Source organism: Euprymna scolopes, chromosome 7, assembly GCF_053919585.1.
Source record: "Euprymna scolopes isolate OS-2025 chromosome 7, ASM5391958v1, whole genome shotgun sequence".
Taxonomy (NCBI): Eukaryota; Metazoa; Mollusca; class Cephalopoda; order Sepiida; family Sepiolidae; genus Euprymna; species Euprymna scolopes.
Genome location: NC_136488.1, coordinates 124,563,734 through 124,582,882, shown reverse-complemented (window position 1 = coordinate 124,582,882; position 19,149 = coordinate 124,563,734). Strand labels below are relative to the sequence as shown.

The 19,149-nt window shown below is 34.5% G+C and overlaps 1 protein-coding gene across 6 annotated transcripts in view; it reads left to right on the top strand.

Moving 5' to 3' along the window:
• The window catches only part of LOC145279928 (85/88 kDa calcium-independent phospholipase A2-like), a 421,383-nt gene that overhangs the window by 194,965 nt on the left and 207,269 nt on the right, over positions 1-19,149 (top strand). For all 6 annotated transcript variants that reach the window (XR_013868488.1, XM_080131502.1, XM_080131500.1 and 3 more), the window contains exons 5-8: positions 5,066-5,243; positions 10,253-10,446; positions 13,328-13,424; positions 16,790-16,975. Coding sequence is in view for 5 of the 6 variants with exons in the window: in XM_080131502.1 (XP_079987628.1) it covers positions 5,066-5,243; positions 10,253-10,446; positions 13,328-13,424; positions 16,790-16,975 (655 nt within the window). In the remaining variant the exon portion in view is untranslated. The remainder of the gene's footprint in view (positions 1-5,065; positions 5,244-10,252; positions 10,447-13,327; positions 13,425-16,789; positions 16,976-19,149) is intronic.

Here is a 19,149-nt window from a genome sequence, read left to right as displayed (position 1 = left end):
TTTATCTGTATCATTCAATGATTTTAGCTCTTTGAGTGCTAAAATGCAACTGACAAATTTTATTAAGTTTGTCTTTATATTATTTATTATGACAAGCACGTGAGTCACACATGATCAATACTTTTGTTTCAGCATGCACTTGTACTTTCTCTCATCTTCTGCATGTCAAGCAGAGATGCCATCTTTTTATGGCAGCGATAAATTAAATACAACTCTACTCTCACCATTTAATTTGGTTTCTGGCTCATCTTGTCTGCAATAGTTTTGCATACAAATTCTTACATTGAAAGCCATGTTTAACTTCAGAAGAGTTTCCAATGGGTAACTATTCTGTACAAGTCCTGGGAATGAAGAATTTTCGATGGGTAGCTGCTCTGTATAAGTTTCAGACTTTAAAGTTTTTCAGATAAAGAACAACAGATCTTCCTCGTATGGACATTAAAAAATTATGTGCAGGAATGCTGAAAGATTCAATATTTTTATGGAGCAATTCTGGTTTCTGATTGGTTGCTATCAGAATGTGGCTCCATTTGATTGGTCAGTTCCTATCACCAGTGTCTATAAGTAGAACCTTTCAACTTTCTGTAATCATACCCCATTATATTAAAAATATTGCAAATAATTTGTAGATTTGTTTTGTAGGTGTATATTTTGTAAATAAATAGTTGGTAAATGATGGATTTTGTTTGATCCATAGATTGGATCCTGACAGGTTCTATCACTCCTCACCATAATAGATGCAAAAGTAATGGAATTTCTTAAAGCTCGCAAATTGGGGTTTCATCATCAAGTTTTGTGTTGTATCAGGGACACTTGGCAGTTAGCGTGTGTTTGGAATTGGAACAGGCAGAAAAAAAAGATGGTAGAAAGGACTGAAAAGATATATTTTCACAGTCGTGCAGTATATTTTCACAGTAGTGCAGTATATTTTCACAGTAGTGCAGTATATTTTCACAGTAGTGCAGTATATTTTCACAGTAGTGCAGTATATTTTCACAGTAGTGCAGTATATTTTCACAGTAGTGCAGTATATTTTCACAGTAGTGCAATATATTTTCACAGTAGTGCAGTATATTTCACAGTAGTGCAGTATATTTTCACAGTAGTGCAGTATATTTTCACAGTAGTGCAGTATATTTTCACAGTAGTGCAGTATATTTCACAGTAGTGCAGTATATTTCACAGTAGTGCAGTATATTTTCACAGTAGTGCAGTATATTTTCACAGTAGTGCAGTATATTTCACAGTCGTGCAGTATATTTTCACAGTAGTGCAGTATATTTTCACAGTAGTGCAATATATTTTCACAGTAGTGCAGTATATTTTCACAGTAGTGCAATATATTTTCACAGTAGTGCAGTATATTTCACAGTAGTGCAGTATATTTTCACAGTAGTGCAGTATATTTTCACAGTAGTGCAGTATATTTTCACAGTAGTGCAGTATATTTTCACAGTAGTGCAATATATTTTCACAGTAGTGCAGTATATTTCACAGTAGTGCAGTATATTTTCACAGTAGTGCAGTATATTTTCACAGTAGTGCAGTATATTTTCACAGTAGTGCAGTATATTTTCACAGTAGTGCAATATATTTTCACAGTAGTGCAGTATATTTCACAGTAGTGCAGTATATTTTCACAGTAGTGCAGTATATTTTCACAGTAGTGCAGTATATTTTCACAGTAGTGCAGTATATTTCACAGTAGTGCAGTATATTTTCACAGTAGTGCAGTATATTTTCACAGTAGTGCAGTATATTTCACAGTCGTGCAGTATATTTTCACAGTAGTGCAGTATATTTTCACAGTAGTGCAATATATTTTCACAGTAGTGCAGTATATTTTCACAGTAGTGCAATATATTTTCACAGTAGTGCAGTATATTTCACAGTAGTGCAGTATATTTTCACAGTAGTGCAGTATATTTTCACAGTAGTGCAGTATATTTTCACAGTAGTGCAGTATATTTTCACAGTAGTGCAATATATTTTCACAGTAGTGCAGTATATTTTCACAGTAGTGCAATATATTTTCACAGTAGTGCAGTATATTTTCACAGTAGTGCAATATATTTTCACAGTAGTGCAGTATATTTCACAGTAGTGCAATATATTTTCACAGTAGTGCAATATATTTTCACAGTAGTGCAGTATATTTCACAGTCGTGCAGTATATTTTCACAGTAGTGCAGTATATTTTCACAGTAGTGCAATATATTTTCACAGTAGTGCAGTATATTTCACAGTAGTGCAGTATATTTTCACAGTAGTGCAGTATATTTTCACAGTAGTGCAGTATATTTTCACAGTAGTGCAATATATTTTCACAGTCGTGCAGTATATTTCACAGTAGTGCAATATATTTTCACAGTAGTGCAATATATTTTCACAGTAGTGCAGTATATTTTACAGTAGTGCAATATATTTTCACAGTAGTGCAATATATTTTCACAGTAGTGCAGTATATTTTCACAGTAGTGCAGTATATTTTCACAGTAGTGCAGTATATTTCACAGAAGTGCAGTATAGGTGTCTGAAGCAGAACAAGCTTCGGACTTAGGAATGATTTTCTACAAATAAAGATAAAAGTGAAATTTCAATTTTCTATTATTTTTTTTTTTACTTTAGAGTTGCTATTTATCAAGGTTAGGGAACCCTTGAGGTTAATGGTTAATGAGATAGCAAAAAGATAGGGAGCACTATGGGAGTACTAATATTAATTCTTATCCTTACCCCACAGCTTTTGCATCATCCAACCTATTTATAGGTAAATAGACAGCCCTTGGTTGATGGAACTGCTCTCAGATACGATAGATTTTGATTGATGTCAACAATGTTGATGATAAGATCCATGTGAGCATTGTGTGCTCTATGAAGAATCAATGATGTTTACAAACCACCTATAATAATTTTTCTTATCTTCTCAGGTGCAAACTGTTATTGTTTGAACCTGGTTCGTGTATATTCAGTGCACAGGCTGTGATCGTCTACCCACTGTATTCATCTGAATTTTTGTGCCTGACTCAATCAGGTGTTCTTAGTCGCTGCTATAATAAAGGGATTTTCTTTTAGACAAAATAACAGCTCAAGTTTAAAATAATTAATAATGCTTTAGTTTTAGATGTTACAATAGTACTTGTTTTTCTACTGAACGACAGATGTGCAGTAAGAACTCTAAACCAAAACACAAGCCCAACCAAAGACAAACAGAACTTTAGCTTATGGTCCAGAGGCTTATCTATTATTGAGACCCACAGAGATCCAACTGCTTCTCCTACCGGAATATATATAAATATCACTTGGATCACACCACGAAACTACATAAAATTTATCAGTTCTTAATCTATGGGCATAAAAACTGACTGTTCATGGAGCTTAAAATCTGGTGTAAACATTACTTTTACAAAATCTCAAGTAAATCACAATCACAGGATGGAACCGTGCATCTAAAAAGACATTTTTTTTTTTTAATGTTGTCATTTCTCTTCATCAAGTATGTGTCCATTGAAGGCTTGCCTTCTGCACTATACATATATGCATACCACTAAGCATGCAGCATGCTTACAATTAGAATAAGCTGGAAACAGTAGATTCAATGAGCTAACAAAACTGTTGATAACTTAAGAATAGGTCATTAATAATAATTGAGATGCCTTATAATGTTTTAAAAAAATGTCTATATATCAAATTTTGAGTTGTTTCTTTACATAGCTTTAAAGAATGAGGGAGCTAATATGGACAGACGTTTGTATATATCACTTTTGGCAGCTGATGGCAAAGATAAGTGACTAATTGTTATAAATTAGTCACTTTCTAAGTGAAATAAAAACAGAAGAATTTTTATCCAAAATTCTCTTGAAGGTTTAAACAATTGTTCTCTAGGAACTACCGTATATTTCAGCATATAAGGCGACCGTCAGATAAGACGAGATACAAAATTCGAGCAAATTTTCATAAATTTATCATATATCAGTTGTATAAGACGACTACGAAATTACAAAACCATTTTTGTTTAGCTTAAGCTAAAGATTGCAACACCCGGTATCTTATCAAGTATTGGTTTTTAAAAATGATTTTTTTAACGTTAAGGGTTGTCTTATACACTGAAATAGACAGGAATTTTTAATTCAATTCCAATCTTCTGGCTAAACTCTTCCAACTTCATGGTTTGCTTGAAGTCCCCATCATTGATCATAGTTATTTATTATGCCTACAGGATTGCAGATTTTAACCCCTAACACCCAAAGCAGCAAGGCTCGGCATTTATATACAAAGTCAGGGAAGGTTTGATCAAAAACATACAAAGAATGTCAGTTGCATATCTGGAGAAGCAACGTTGTAATCCTAACTCTATGGATTTGCAGTTCTGAATCTGACACATAATTTTGATTGCCACACACAGAGGTACTATTGATCTGAGAACGATAGATCTTGAAGCTGACTCCTGTTATTTTAACCATATCCTTGTTAGCTACCACCTCTATCATGGAGAGGAAAGGTTTAGCTTCGTGAGTTGAGGATAGGGTAATTTGTTGCTGCTTGGGAGAGGTCGAGAAGATGAGATTCAAAAATAAAACAACTTTATCCTTTTCGGGAATTTCTTTCTTTACCTGATCCTAAAATAATATATCACTGGTTAACTTCTGTGGTTAATTTTTTTTTTTTTTAATCCTTTTAATTTGAAAAATCCTATGAACTATTTTTTTTCTATATGCATACTGTTATGGTCCTATAAAGTTCCGGAAAAAAGACAACTCAATAATTCATGGAAACAAAATATATTGAATGGACAAGCAAATACAACAAATAAAGAGTGTGGGTATACGTCAGTTTGACTACCATGAATGCAATACTCATTACCTGTGTGCTAACACTGAGTGACATACTCTCCTGATCTTTACAATAAGTAGAAGAGTTTGTTAATATCTGGTAGGGTAGGCACACCACAACACATACACATAAAATAAATGGCAATTTACATTGCGAAAATATTGGTACCTGTATTTGTCTTGTTTCTAACTCAGAAGTGATAAGATGTTTTTGGTTTATCTTCATTTTTAATCAGCAAAGTTAATGAGCGAAGTGCGTTGACAAAACAATCTCCGCTGATGGTTGCTGTTCAAGCAAAACAGGAAAATACTGTGACCAAATTATTGCACTGTGGAGCAACATTGGAGAGTCGAGACAAAGATGGAAATACTGTCTTTCATTATGCGATTGAAACCACTGCAGAAATTATTGAGGTATGTCCATTTTAACACTACCCCCCCCCTCCTCTCTTACTGTTATACCTTTTTATGTTTCTGGAACAGTCAGCATAATGTGGGATTATTCTTTTTTTTTTTTTCTTTTTTTTCTTTTAAGTTTTTAGTATAATTGTCTAGTTAAATAAACATAGATAATTATACTATTTCATATTGGAAATATGTTTCTTTTTTTTAAGTTTTTAGTATAATTGTCTAGTTAAATAAACATAGATAATTATGCTATTTCATATTGGAAATATGTTTCTTTTTTTTTAATGTTTTTATTTTATTTTTGCAGGGTTACTTTTTTTAGTCATTTTTTTTATTTTTGGTAATTGTGTATTTGTGAGTTTTTATATAAAAAGAATTGTTTGGGGAGGAGTATTAATAGAGTATAAAAATGTTGATAAAAAATTTAATTTCTGTACAAATTAAGTCTGATCTCATGTTCGATGTGTTTCTAGTGCTGTCTAATTATGAAATCTACTAACATGTCCTGTTTTCTTTTTTGTCTGATTTTGAGCCCTGCTTACTTTTTTTCTCATTGGTTCAATCTTTGAGATTCTCAAAATGTTTTCTTTTCTCTTCTGTTTCACCTTGAAAAGTACTAACCTGTTTCTTCTTCTCTTTTATCTGATATTGAAGCATGCTGGCATGTTCCTTGTTCTCTTCTGTCTATGCATGACCACCGAAAAGTCTTTTTGAAACTGATGCATTACAGACTAATACAAGTACTAAATGAAGCTTAAGTATGACAGACCAGCAAAAATTCTATTTGAAACAAGATGAATCGACAGTTATCTTTTAAATTTAAGTGTGAAGGACCAACGAAGTTGCTATTTCAAACTTCAGCAGGGTGGACATTCAAACATAAATTTGAATAAATTCAAACTTAGATGTGACAGACCAAGGAAAATTCTATTTTAAATTTAAACGTATATGACTGATGCAAGTACTAATTTGAAATTAAGCATGATAGACACACTAAAATGATATTTCTACTTAGGTCAAACAGACTGACAACCATATTTTTCGGATCTAACTGAAACAAACAAACAAAAATTTCAACTTTAAACCTCATAGACCAATGCTAGTACTAATTGAAGTTTAAGTGTGACAAAGTGAAAAAAATCAACTGACATGTTTCTTCTTTTGTTCAACCTTGGAAATTTTTTACAATGACTGCATACTGTAAATTACTTTATTTCATGTCGAAATTAATAATATTGTATAAAAAGAAAATACAGACTATAAGATTAGATTATCATTAATATTATTACATCTTTACTCAGAAATCTGCACAAATGTGAGTAGGGGAGTCCACCAGTAAAGGTGCAAATAATGTCCTCAGATGATCAGTTTGAAAATACACAATGGTGTGGCACCATACGTTGCTCTTTTTCCTTTCTCTCTCTTTTTATTTTCTTTCCTTCTTCAATGAATAAAAATCCACAACTCACGAATAACAACTTTATACCGTTCTTTAATGAATCAAATCTATGACTCAAATAATCGTCTTGTGCCGTCTTTTAATATATTGAATTCACAACTCTCAAATAATGGCTTTGTGCTTTCCTTTAATATTTCTGCTTACTACCTTGTCTAACAAGTGGGCGACTTCGAGAAAAGGACTTTTCAATGCTTAAAAGTCAGTCTCAAATTGCTGATTTGATCGCTGTTTGCTTGTGGCTATTTTACACCTGTGCTTCTTTTACGCCTGTGCCTGTCTACGTACACAATGAATGGGTTAATTTGGTTGACCAGCTGCCTGTAGTCAGGCTGGTGTCCTAAGAAAAGTTTAGACGATGTGACAATGTCTGATCAATGAGTCATTCAATATCGGTCGGGTTAGGACTATCGCAATATAGATTACTTTCTCATCCGGTTTTATTCAAAACCCCCACACGATAGAAACAATATTACAATTATGCTTAAATAAAATTATCAATTTATCATTAAAAATGGATTCAAATACTCTAAAACAAAAACTAAAAGTAAACTCAGTAAGGGCCTTACTCAAATGAAAAAAGTACTGAAGTACCTACTATGAAATAGTACTATTTCCTAGGTATCATATTCGACAGTAAATTCTCATTCATAGTTCACATTCAAAACTTAATGTCTAAACGCAGCAAATCTGTACAGCTAATTAAATTTCTATTTCACACTGACTGGGATGTAGATAAAACAAGGGTGAATTTACAGGTCCACTCCCCTTTTGTCAGGGGACCAAAAACTCTTTTTAAATTATATCTAACACTTATAAGAACCAAGCTGGATTATAACTGTATATTAGATACCAAAAGAATCATAGCATATAATACTTTACCAGTAGGAAGACTATATGTGAAAGCCAATGAACATTCTCTAACACTGAGATCCAAAAAACTGACTCCACATAAATACATAAAACTATCATCATGTCCACTAACCCAGACTACCATTATAACGGGACTGGCACTGCACCAACCACACTGGGTGTCTCTAACCTCGTCAAACTGCACCTGATATGACAGGTGCTCTTTTGATTGTACGTTGTCCCATCACAAGTTGGTCTGTTGATCGTCTCCACACGTTTTATTTCCATAGTGGGGCGCTTCGCCTCTCGACTGAATCGTCTCCTATCCTGTGTAGTCTCCAGGTACATCAATTACTCCGCTGGTCCTTGCGGCTTGCTGCAAAATGAAGAGTCCTCACCACAAACAGAACTCCGGTTTATAATAATAACAAACTATTTATTAATTTCATTACTTCATAACAGCTACTGTCTAAATTGAGGTGACTGACTATAACATTGAACGATGTATGACCAGACCAGTAAAGTCACAGATTTCTCATTAACACAGGCTAGTTAACATAACATCAGGCCCTGAGGGCCCCCAAGTCCAGAGCACTTGACCAGCCCAGCAATTCAGTTTCTACTCTTTTTAAAATTCCATTTTCTGAATCCAACCCTTTTTCCTCCCCTCTCCCTTGGAGAGTAGTTAAAAACATTCTTTCTCTCTTCCTCTCAGAGCGCACCCCCCCCTGTCTCGACCACTCAATACCTCCCTCTCTCTTTCCTGGAAGTGGGGTGGTTGCTCACATTGATATCTATTGGCAGTCCCCTGGATTTCTTTCGCCCAGCACTGTGTGTGGCCCTTATCATCTAATGTTACTTCTAATTCAAACATCTCCTTTGACATCTCATAGATAATTCCAAATCGGTCTCCATTTTCGAGACAATATACCATCTGGTTGCTTGTAACAAGCCCAAACTGACAGCTCGGCAGTTGGTTCTATTTTTCCAGCTAAGTCTTTGCATTTCTCTGCACTCCTCTACTCACCCTCACTGCAATATGCACCTGGCTGCATGCATTCATGATACCATAGTGTCACCCCATAACACCTTTCACCCATAATAAGTCCATTGTATCAGAAACTCCTGGATAAATTAAAGCCCACAATTTAGATCTCGCAAGATATCAATAAACCTAAACTAAGCTAGCTATTTATCATTCTGAAATTCAAAAAATAAAAGTGTATCAGCCGGATCACATATTTTTCCACACAGATGAACTAAAGGAGTTTCTGGCCTAATAGGTCCCGTACTGTCCATCAAGCCCCAACATCTGACCCATCACTGAAATGTTTTATCATTGTTCTTTTTTTTTTCCACAACAAAATTTCACTCCTTCATGCTAGTACTGGAAAACTTTCTACTCCAATAGCTTCTTTTCTTAAACTATGATCTCTCCCTGCTTTTGTTTTTTCACAACTGTACCAACCTATAGAAATTTACATGTAAGGTGAACAAACATCCTGCTACACAACTTCCTACTTAGGATTCTCCTTATAAATGTTGGCCCTATTCACACCAGTCCCTTAGGTCTCAGTGGCAATATTCCTTGTCTAAGGTGTATAAATGTGTTAAAAATATATATATTAACACATTAGCTTAAGAATCATAGAAATAGAAAAAAAAAATGATGTTATTTTCATCATCTGTGAATATAAAACTCGGCTTTTCATCATTACTTGTACTGGGTGGAACGATAAATTTGTCGCCCTAAAGTAAACAACACTACAGCTTTATTTTAAAACTTTTATTGAAACAGTCAATTCAGGTGATTTGATTATGTAGTAGAACTGATATCTATTCAATGTAGCCACCTTCAGCCTCAATCACCGCCTTGATTCAGCTCTGGAACTTGGATCATGCCTTTTCCATAAGTACCGGCAGGAGCTCGGCGAATACTCGGCAGATGGTGGCAATCAGGCTAGCTTTCGTGTTGTGGGTGGTCATGTTGATAATGTTCTCAGTGTATGACCAAACGAAGTAGTCTAGTGGGTTCAGGTCAGGGAAGGAGGGGGGGGCAGTGAGAGAAGGGTACAAAGTCGTAGCACTACTTCCGAGGCCAAGCTTGGGTCTCTTTGGACATGGGCCAGCAGCAAGTCTTGCTACCACACCCAGGGTCTGCCAGCGACCACTTGATTGCACCAGAGTATCATCACACTCTTCAGAATATCCAGGTACACTTGTGGACTTTCAAACTGACTTCGAAGATGTGAGGTGGTATGATGTGGCCCTCACTTGAAACCACACCAAAGAGTATAACCTTGGCCGTAAACTTTGTTTCCATCACCCTGGGCATGTCCGTTATTTGTGGTAATTTAGGGATGCATTTTGAGGGTGTTGGCAATGGTCCTGTTGTCATAACTTAGATCAGTAGAGAGTATGAGTTGTACAGCAGTGCATGTCCAATCTCGCTCGTTAAACATTGTGTCACTTTCAGGCATGATAGAAAACTCCTATCTCTCTTGGAATTTGCACACAACGGGCCAACTAGTAGATGGTCTGCAACAAAAAAGAAAACCTGTTTTCCTCAAACAAAAATGGAATCATGTCGTCTTTTCTAATGCGACAATTTTATTATGCCACCCTGTAAGTACATCATATATTTATCATTCTTACTGTTTTATCATGTTTGTTAAAGTTTCTAATTTTTGTGTCCATTTTCTTATAGATTTTATCAAAGTATCCTGATGCCAGAGAAGTGATTAACTATAAGAATAACCAGCGAGAAACTGCCTTAGGCTTGTGCTGCCTTAAAAGCCTCTCAATCATCACTGAATTCTTGCTGCGTGCTGGAGCTGACCCCTGTATTAGCAATGGCAGATTTTTTCCTATTCATGCTGCACTAAAGACTGGAGATCTAAAGTATGTATATATGATTTTTATTACCATTTCATGCATACACTAACTGGCAGAAAGATCTGATGTTGATCAGGATTGACTGAGGATCAACAAATTTTTCACTTTTCCATATTTTCATTGTTACCGAAATCGGTGACATCATTTAATCAAATTAATTGATTGCCTGCTCTAATTAGAACACTCACCCATCTGCAGTATACCAGAAAGAAACTTCACATGCTTTCCTGCAGTGACTTAGTTCACGATACATTGTAGTCTACATTGCACTGTGGAGAATCTAGTGTTTATTTTATAAAATTATATCTGTAAATAATGGCTTCACTTAAAGTTTAAAATGTAAAAGTCAAGTATCCTGGTTCAGTTGTGCTCTCAACAAAAACATTCATTTTGAATGTGTTGCTGTTTTATCAAAGAACCGATTGTTGATTTTATTAAATTATTTTTACATAATCACTTGAATTAAAGTTTAACGTATAAAAGTCAAGTATCATGGTTCAATTGGGCTCTAAAAAGAACACATCCTTGTCTTATAAAAGAATCTGTAGCTGGGTCTTTCTGCTTGTGCAGTGATAAAATTTCGAAATGCACCACAGACCATGATGTTCAGATCTGTGTATGACTGGCCTGGTGCAGGAGTGATTATCACCATCACCTTTGTTTTAGACAGACTGATCTTCAAACCAAAGGTAGTGCAGAAGTCAAAGCGAACCATTATATGCAGCATATCAGACTTAGTGTGTGACAAAAAAACATCATTGTCTACATATAGTAGTTCCTTAACTAAGACATGATGCAGCTTGGTTCTGGCATTAAACCTTCTAAGATTAAAAATGTGACCTGTGGTTTTAAACTTTAACATGACACCCTTATCACAATCCTGAAACGCATGAGCAATTAGAGCAGCAAAAAATATAGAAAACAAAGTAGAGGTAGGAATATCACCTTGTTTGACACCATTGTAAACTGGGATTTCATCAGACAATTTTCCGTTAAAGTAAACGCTAACTTTCATGTCCCTGTGCAGTTGTTTGAATATTCTAACAAAAGTTAGAGGACACCCTACTTTCTCAAAGATCAACCAGAGTGCATCCCTGTTAACGGTGTCAAATGCTTTGGTCAGATCCACAAATACAGAGACATCTGTTGCTCAATGCATTTCTCCTGGACTTGCCGGGCTGAAAAAATCATATCCATAGTCAATCTTCCAAACCTAAAACTACTTTGTGGCTCTGGAATAGCATTAGGACAAACGTCGTCCAGTAGCTTGTTTAATAGAAGTCATGTGAGAACTTTCCCGGCAGCTTCCAACAGCGTGATCCCACGGTAGTGGTCACAAATGTTCTTCTTTCGCTTTTCTTTAAACTAAGACCCTATCAATCCACTCCTGTGGAACGGGAGCACCTGCCCAGATCTCAACAAAACAAAGGATAGCATCAGCAATATTCATACCTCCAATCTTAAGAAGTTCCACCAGAAGACTATCCAAACCAGATGCCTTGCCACTGCTGACTTGTGCGATAGTCAGTTGTACCTCATCCAGACTAGGCAAACAATCCATTCTGAATACAACTTCACATTGTGGTAGGCTATCAATTGCATCCGCATCCACGGATGAGAGATTGTGAAATATATCAGTAAAGTGCTCCTCCCATCTTTTCAAAATATTTCTGGATCCTTAATAACAAAGGAACCATCTTTCAACATCAGGTGAAGAAGTAGGAGGACCAAATACTTGGCGCTAGAGTCCATAAAATTCCTTCAAATTTTTTGTATCAAACGCCTTTTGGATCTGCTGTTATATTCATCCACCATTGGTTTTTCATTTTTCTTAGTTCACGTTGCTATGTGGCTTTGACCTCTTTGTATTGTTGCAAATTAGTTTTGTGATCAGAATGATTTTCACAAAGTAAAGATTCATAAATAGCTTGTTTATTCATCATCAGCAATTGGTTAATTTCAAGATTGTTGTCATTGAACCAATCCTTGTTCCTATTCCTTTTGAAGCCAAGAACTTCAGCGCCAGCAGAATAAACCCGAGTCCTGAAATTCACTCATGTGCCATCAAATGCAAGATTATCAAGCTTTTTCACCATACTCTTTTGAACTTCAGGCAACTTTAACTTGGCGACATCAATACGGCTAGGCGCTTTAATGCCACTATGATGAACTTTCTTATGGATTTGTAGATTAAACTTTCCTCTCACCAACTTGTGATCAAGCACTTTCCAAAGACTAGCCAAAAACAGAATAGCTCAATGTACTTGATAGAGCAAATGAATTTTATAGTTTTTTTGTTTTTTTAAATATTTCAATTTCATTCAGGAAAATATCATTTTTCAAACCAAAAATGTATTATTTGAACAAAGAATACAATTCAGAGTACTTTCCTTAACCCATGGATTTTTGATATAGATGCATCTCCTCGGAGGAAAAGTCATTAGCAAAATATTAGATCTGATTTGAAATAATTTTGCTATTCAGCACATACAAAGAAAATATATTAAAGATGAAATTTTTTTAATCTTTAATATATTTTCTTTTTTATAACAAAATGTTCTTAAAATAACTGTTGAGTCTCTGTCTTTGGCTGTAAAAACTGCTGAAAAGTTCAGTGTCTTTGGTAATCTTTGCTATGCAAGTTGCTGAATAGTTTGGTGCTCTTGGCGGCCTTTTCAATGCAAGTCGTTGAAGAGTTCAGTGCCCTTAATTGCCTTTGCTAGACACGTTGCTGCAGAGTTTGGTGTCCTTGAAGATCTAAGTGACTACCATAATTTATATATACTCTTAACATTTTACATATATCTATTTTAATCTTTATGAATATTTGACCTGTGGAATACTGGGTACTTCTGCTAGTTTCATATAAAATTGATGTACATTTCAGATCTGTAAAATTGCTTTGTGATTATAATTCCAACCAAATGGAACTTCAAGATAGCACATATGGTGGCTATCCCATCCATTGGGCACAGACTGAAGAGGTAAGTTATCTCCTGCCTTTGTCTGCTTGGGGGCCAGTAGTGATAATATGGGCTGAATACATTTTTTTGAATTGCTAACCTAATTTAAAAAGAATAAGGAAGACGCCATTTTACTTAAGATATTATTTACAATTAACTATGGATCGATTTCTGTCACAGGAAACGGATGTTTTTAAGGAAAACAAAACTCTCCAAATATTTCAACAAAAATGTTATAATGTGTATAAAAACATTTACTAAACTATGGAATATTTAGAAGCAAAAAATTATGTTAGACAAATGATAGCCATTTTTTAAAGTTAGCCTCCACTTTCATTACAGTTTCTTCACCTATTTTTTGGATATTTTCACATATTGCAGTCTTCAATTCTCCAAGTTTGTGAGGTTTCCCAGCATAGATGCGTGATTTCAAAAATCTGTAAGGTAAAAATCACATATGGAAATATTGGGTGAGCACAGAGGCCACGGGAGATCTCCAAAGTGTGAAATGACATGATTAGGGAATGCAGCTCAAACAGCAATCATGGATGCTCTTGCTGATAAAAGATAAACAAATAACAACAAACTAAACAGCATCTTAAGCAGGTTTAAAGACTAACTTCCTCACTCCCTATCCCTTACTCAAGGAGAGCAAGGAGCGTTCTAAAAACATTTCTCATAACTCGCCCTGCATATGTATAGAAGTTGCTTTTGGTGGCTATTTTCATAGGTTCATGAGAAGATTCAAGCAGCTATGGTTTATTCAGATTTTACATGATGGTCCACTGTTTCGAAATTTGTAACTGAAACTGCATATGTCACTTCAAATTTTTACTGTAACATGATTAACTGAACCAATAAGATTTTGTATATAAAGATAGGTGAACCTGGGATAAAACCCTGTTATATGTATTTGACTGATCTTTCTACATGTTGATAAACTAGCCTGGTTGTCTGGCATTGCCCAGATGTTTGTAGGTGTGTGTTGAGCAAAAACAAAAAGTTGTAGTAGGTAGGCAGGCTCGAACCCGTGACACAAAGGTGCAAAAGAAAATGGAGGTGTTTGTAAGGGTGTTAGTTGAGCATAGAAAAAGGAAAATTATGAGCACAAAAAGAAAAAAAAGTGGTGGTAAGCAGGCAGGCTCGAACCTGTTGAAAGTTACATTGACTGAAACCATGTGAAAATGACACTCAGGATGAGAACAAATTTCAGAAAACTTGATCTTCATGACCTGCAATACTTTTTGTAAACTTGAAGGTAGCCAATTCTTGTTTTGCACATTGTTCCACTGATTCTGAAAAAATTTCAATCAAATTGGTCGTGTCATTTCTGAGAAAGAGTAGAATGGGTGGACAGACAAAGAGAAATGTATATATATTAAAATATGATGGATTAGGGGTATGCATGACCCAGCAAATAGAAATGGGGCTTAGAAAATGGTGTGGGAAGATTACAAACTTGTTGCATCCCAGTTCAACTAGATGTTGAAAAGTTTCTTGGCCTTTTTAAGGTGATTTTTTTTTGGACCTTGGCAATGAGCAGTTGACTCATGGAACTTTTGTATAAGAAGTAGTTGATTCTCGGTCATTGATTTCTTCATAGTCTCCAGTCTGATACCATTTCAGATCTGCATGGCCTTGCTTTAATCTTAATACACCTTTACATGCAGCCTCTGAATACGTTCTATTGTACAGATACTCAAAACTATGATCTTTCATCCTAGTCACTGCTTTCAGATTTCCATCGCAATTCTCCAGCTCACAGCATTCAGTGTATTCAGGAAACATTGAGCTACAGCAAAGATCTCCCAAACTTTTAATTCAGTCAGAATCATTGTGATGCAGATCAGTCTCTTCCTGCATTCTAGAGATTTTCAGCTGTCCATGGTCTCCAGTTCCCAAACCCACAAATAGTACACAGAAACACCTATTCATTGCGCTTTACCACTATTAAATACTTCAAATGGTTCTGAAATTTAAGAACATGAAAAAAAAAACCAAGTCAATGCAGAACACCCTGTATGCAACTGGTCTATAATCTTCCTCTACCGTTTTGAAGCTCCGTTTCTATTTGCAAGATTTGTATGAAAACCCTCAATCCATCTGATATATATATATATATATCTCTTTGTCTGTCCATTCCACTTTTTCTCAGAAACTACAGGGCAAATTTTGTAGGAACATTAGTTAAGATAAGGTGCAACAAACTTATATAAGTATTATGCTATCAGATCGATGACCATTTAGAGATTAGTATTTAATGAAAAAAATGATAATATATATATATATATATATATATATATATATATATATATATATATATAAATATATATATATATATATACTAGCAAAAGTACCCGTCGTTGACAGGGTTCAAAAACAGCGTACAGAAAATGGACTCTGATTTATTAAAGTATGATAGGTTATGAAAAGGAAGGGTTGTAATGAGATAGCTTCGAATTTGGGGGGTATCAAAACTATCAAAACTAAAGCAAAATATGATGAAAGTCAAAATAAAATAGATAAACCCCATAATTTATTATACCATACCTGTTGACACTGAAACATTTATCACAATATTCTGTGGATCTATATTAAAAAACCTTGTTAAACTTTGTGACATATTTCCATTCTATGGAGGTCATGCGCGAACGAACACCCCATAATTTTATTATACCATATTTCTTCAAACTGAAACATAATTATCAAAGTATACTTACGCAGATAGATATGAAAAGTCTTTATTAAAGTTTTTGCCTATTTCCATTCTATGGAGTCCAGGCGTGAATGCAGACCCCACAATTTTATTATACCATCCCTATTTAAGTTAAAACATACTTATCAAAGTATTATTATGTACATCTATATCAAAAACCCTTATAAACGTTTTTTTTTTTTTTCATTTTTTATTTCCATACTTTGAGGGCCATGCGCGAAGGCAGACCCCACAATTTTAATGAACCACCATTCTGCCAGATCAAACATACCCATTCCTGTGTCTCGATACATCTTCTATCATCATATGTAATCAGTTTTTTAAAATAGTCAACCATACAGGAGCCTATTCACACACACACACACACACACACACACACACACACACACACACACACACACACAGACATTCAGCTTTATATTATATATATGTGTGTGTGTGAGATTACTTAAAATCAGTGTTCTACTGCAATTCTGTGCGAAATAATTGCATAGAAACAAAAGTAAATGAAGCATAAAAAACGTGTTAATATTTTGGTGAATAAACTACGGCATGAAACTTGTGATCATAGCTGCGTAAATGAAGCACATAATTTATTGACAAGGTTTTCTATCCCTGTATGCATTAAAATTTATATAGATATATGTACATTTGTTCCTCTATTTTTCAGGCGATTAGTCTCCTGAATCAGTACAACTATAATATTAATGCTGTGGCAAGCCTATCACAACACTCTGCCTTACACGTGATGATCTTGAAGGATAGAATAGCATGCGCAATGGCTCTTATGTGCTTGGGAGCCAACACCAGATTATCAGATAGAGAATTGAATACAGCCCTTCATTTGTCTGTTATGGTAAGTATATCAAGCGTACACAATGTATGTCTGTACTGTAGAGGTTCCTTGTAAATGCTGCATCCAGAATTATTTTCTGTTTTTGATTACTTTTTGATTGCTTGACTTTTTACTATTTTGTTATGTATTTTAAGTGTTTTACTCCCCCCCCCCCACCCCACATTAAAAACCGATCCTATATCTAACTCTGCCCTTGTGGAACACTAAGAAATACCTTATCTTTATTCATAAATATCGCTCCTTTTTATCAACAAAGGTCTTTCATCAACAAATGCCTTTAATCAATACTGTAGGGTGTAGGGTGTTCTGATTTTTATTGGCCTATGCTCCTACATAGATATAGAAGCGTGGACTGAGAACGGACTATGAAATTTTAATTTATACCTCACAAGGAAATAACAGTATCTGGAATGTTATAATTAGTCATATAATTAGCTATTTTGTTATGATTATCAAATTTTAAATATTATGAACATCCCAACAGACTAAAAACGAAAATCAAAGAAAGAAAGAAATTAAAATCTAAAAATTAAAATTAAATAATAATTCCCTTACAAACTTTCTGAAGAGGACACTTTAAAAAAACACAAGATCATCCAAAATGCGTTAAAACTATTTTAAAAAAATTATTCAATAATTTAAAAAATGAAAATATCAAATAATAAAACAAGTATAAAAAAACATAACAATTCTTGGCGACCCCACTCATTTAAATATGTATATATAATTTTAAAAATGTTTTATTTATACAAATATAGCTTGATATACATTTCAGAACATATTTATTCATAGTTAGAAGCATGACATCTTCAGGCAACGAATATAATCCGTTCTGCACACCTTCATATATAACTCTACAATACCTTCTTCTGAAAAATTTAGTCATGCTATGTAATCTCCATTTTCTCTTGGATACACAGTTTCATTAGGAAAATACCTGAGCACTAACTAAACAAATTTTTAAAACTTACCACTTATAGTACTTCCTAAAGCCTGTCTTACAAAACTGTGCATACATTTGTCGAATAATGGAGTACTAACATCATACAGAGATATGTACTTATGACAGAGTTCATCTGAATGTGTGTATGTGTCATTAAATGTCTATAGTGGTTCCTCACTATTTGAACCCTAATCTATTGTGTTGCTTGTGATATGTATGTACACATTTGAATCGTGTACATGTGGCCTAGCTGAATGTCTGCTATGTTGTTGAGTGAACAGGTTGTAATACAAAGACAATTCATAGTACCTTAATTTGGAACTAACCTTTTTCTGTTGGATGGTTCATTTCTTCGATCCTCCAGACGGCTGCAACAAAGAAGCATTTCCTCAGAACAGATAACACAACTCACTGGTTACAAAATATATACATTTATTCTTTTGTTCCAGTCCAGTTGAGTCCCAAATCCTCAAAGGCTTGCAAACGCTTTCTTCCTACCCCATCTCTTCAATTGTGGGCACTTTCCACACATCCATCCGTCTCGAATCTTGGATGCTAACTCTCTCCAATCTTGGATCTAACTAACTCCAAAATCCTAATCAGCTGACTGTTATGTCATATGCTAAATCACACATATGCTTAACTCATCAACTGTCAGGTCTAACCTAATGTTTATTCTATTTCTTTCAGCTAAAGATTATCACAACTATAAACATAATTCTATTTTTAATAGTTTCTGAAAGAATGTTGATACATGTTAAAATTCGTAACTAAATTATCAAAACATAATTCTTAACATAAATTATATTTTGGTGAAATCCTGACAATCAAAGTGCTCTATACAACACATTTTATCTTTGTTAAAAATTATTGCATTTATTCCAAACAAACTGCTTCTCCCCAATATTTAGTCCCACAAAGAAGATTGTAAATGGTTTTACTCTCTATCCATTTTGTCCACCCATTCCACTCGCATCACTAGGTTAATTCCTTAATAGGTAAAATTATTTTGAAGTCACCATTTACTCATTTTTTCACTCATCTTAATTGCAACATACAACATTAGATTTTGATACTAAATAATGAACGCTCCCTTACAGTTTGGTATATCTGAAGAATAAGTGAATATAGGAATACTTAATTTTCAGGACGTTCATCTAAATATTCTTCAGAATGCTTGAGTAAATTATCGAACAATTCAGATCATATACAAGATGGTGTCTTAGCCTGA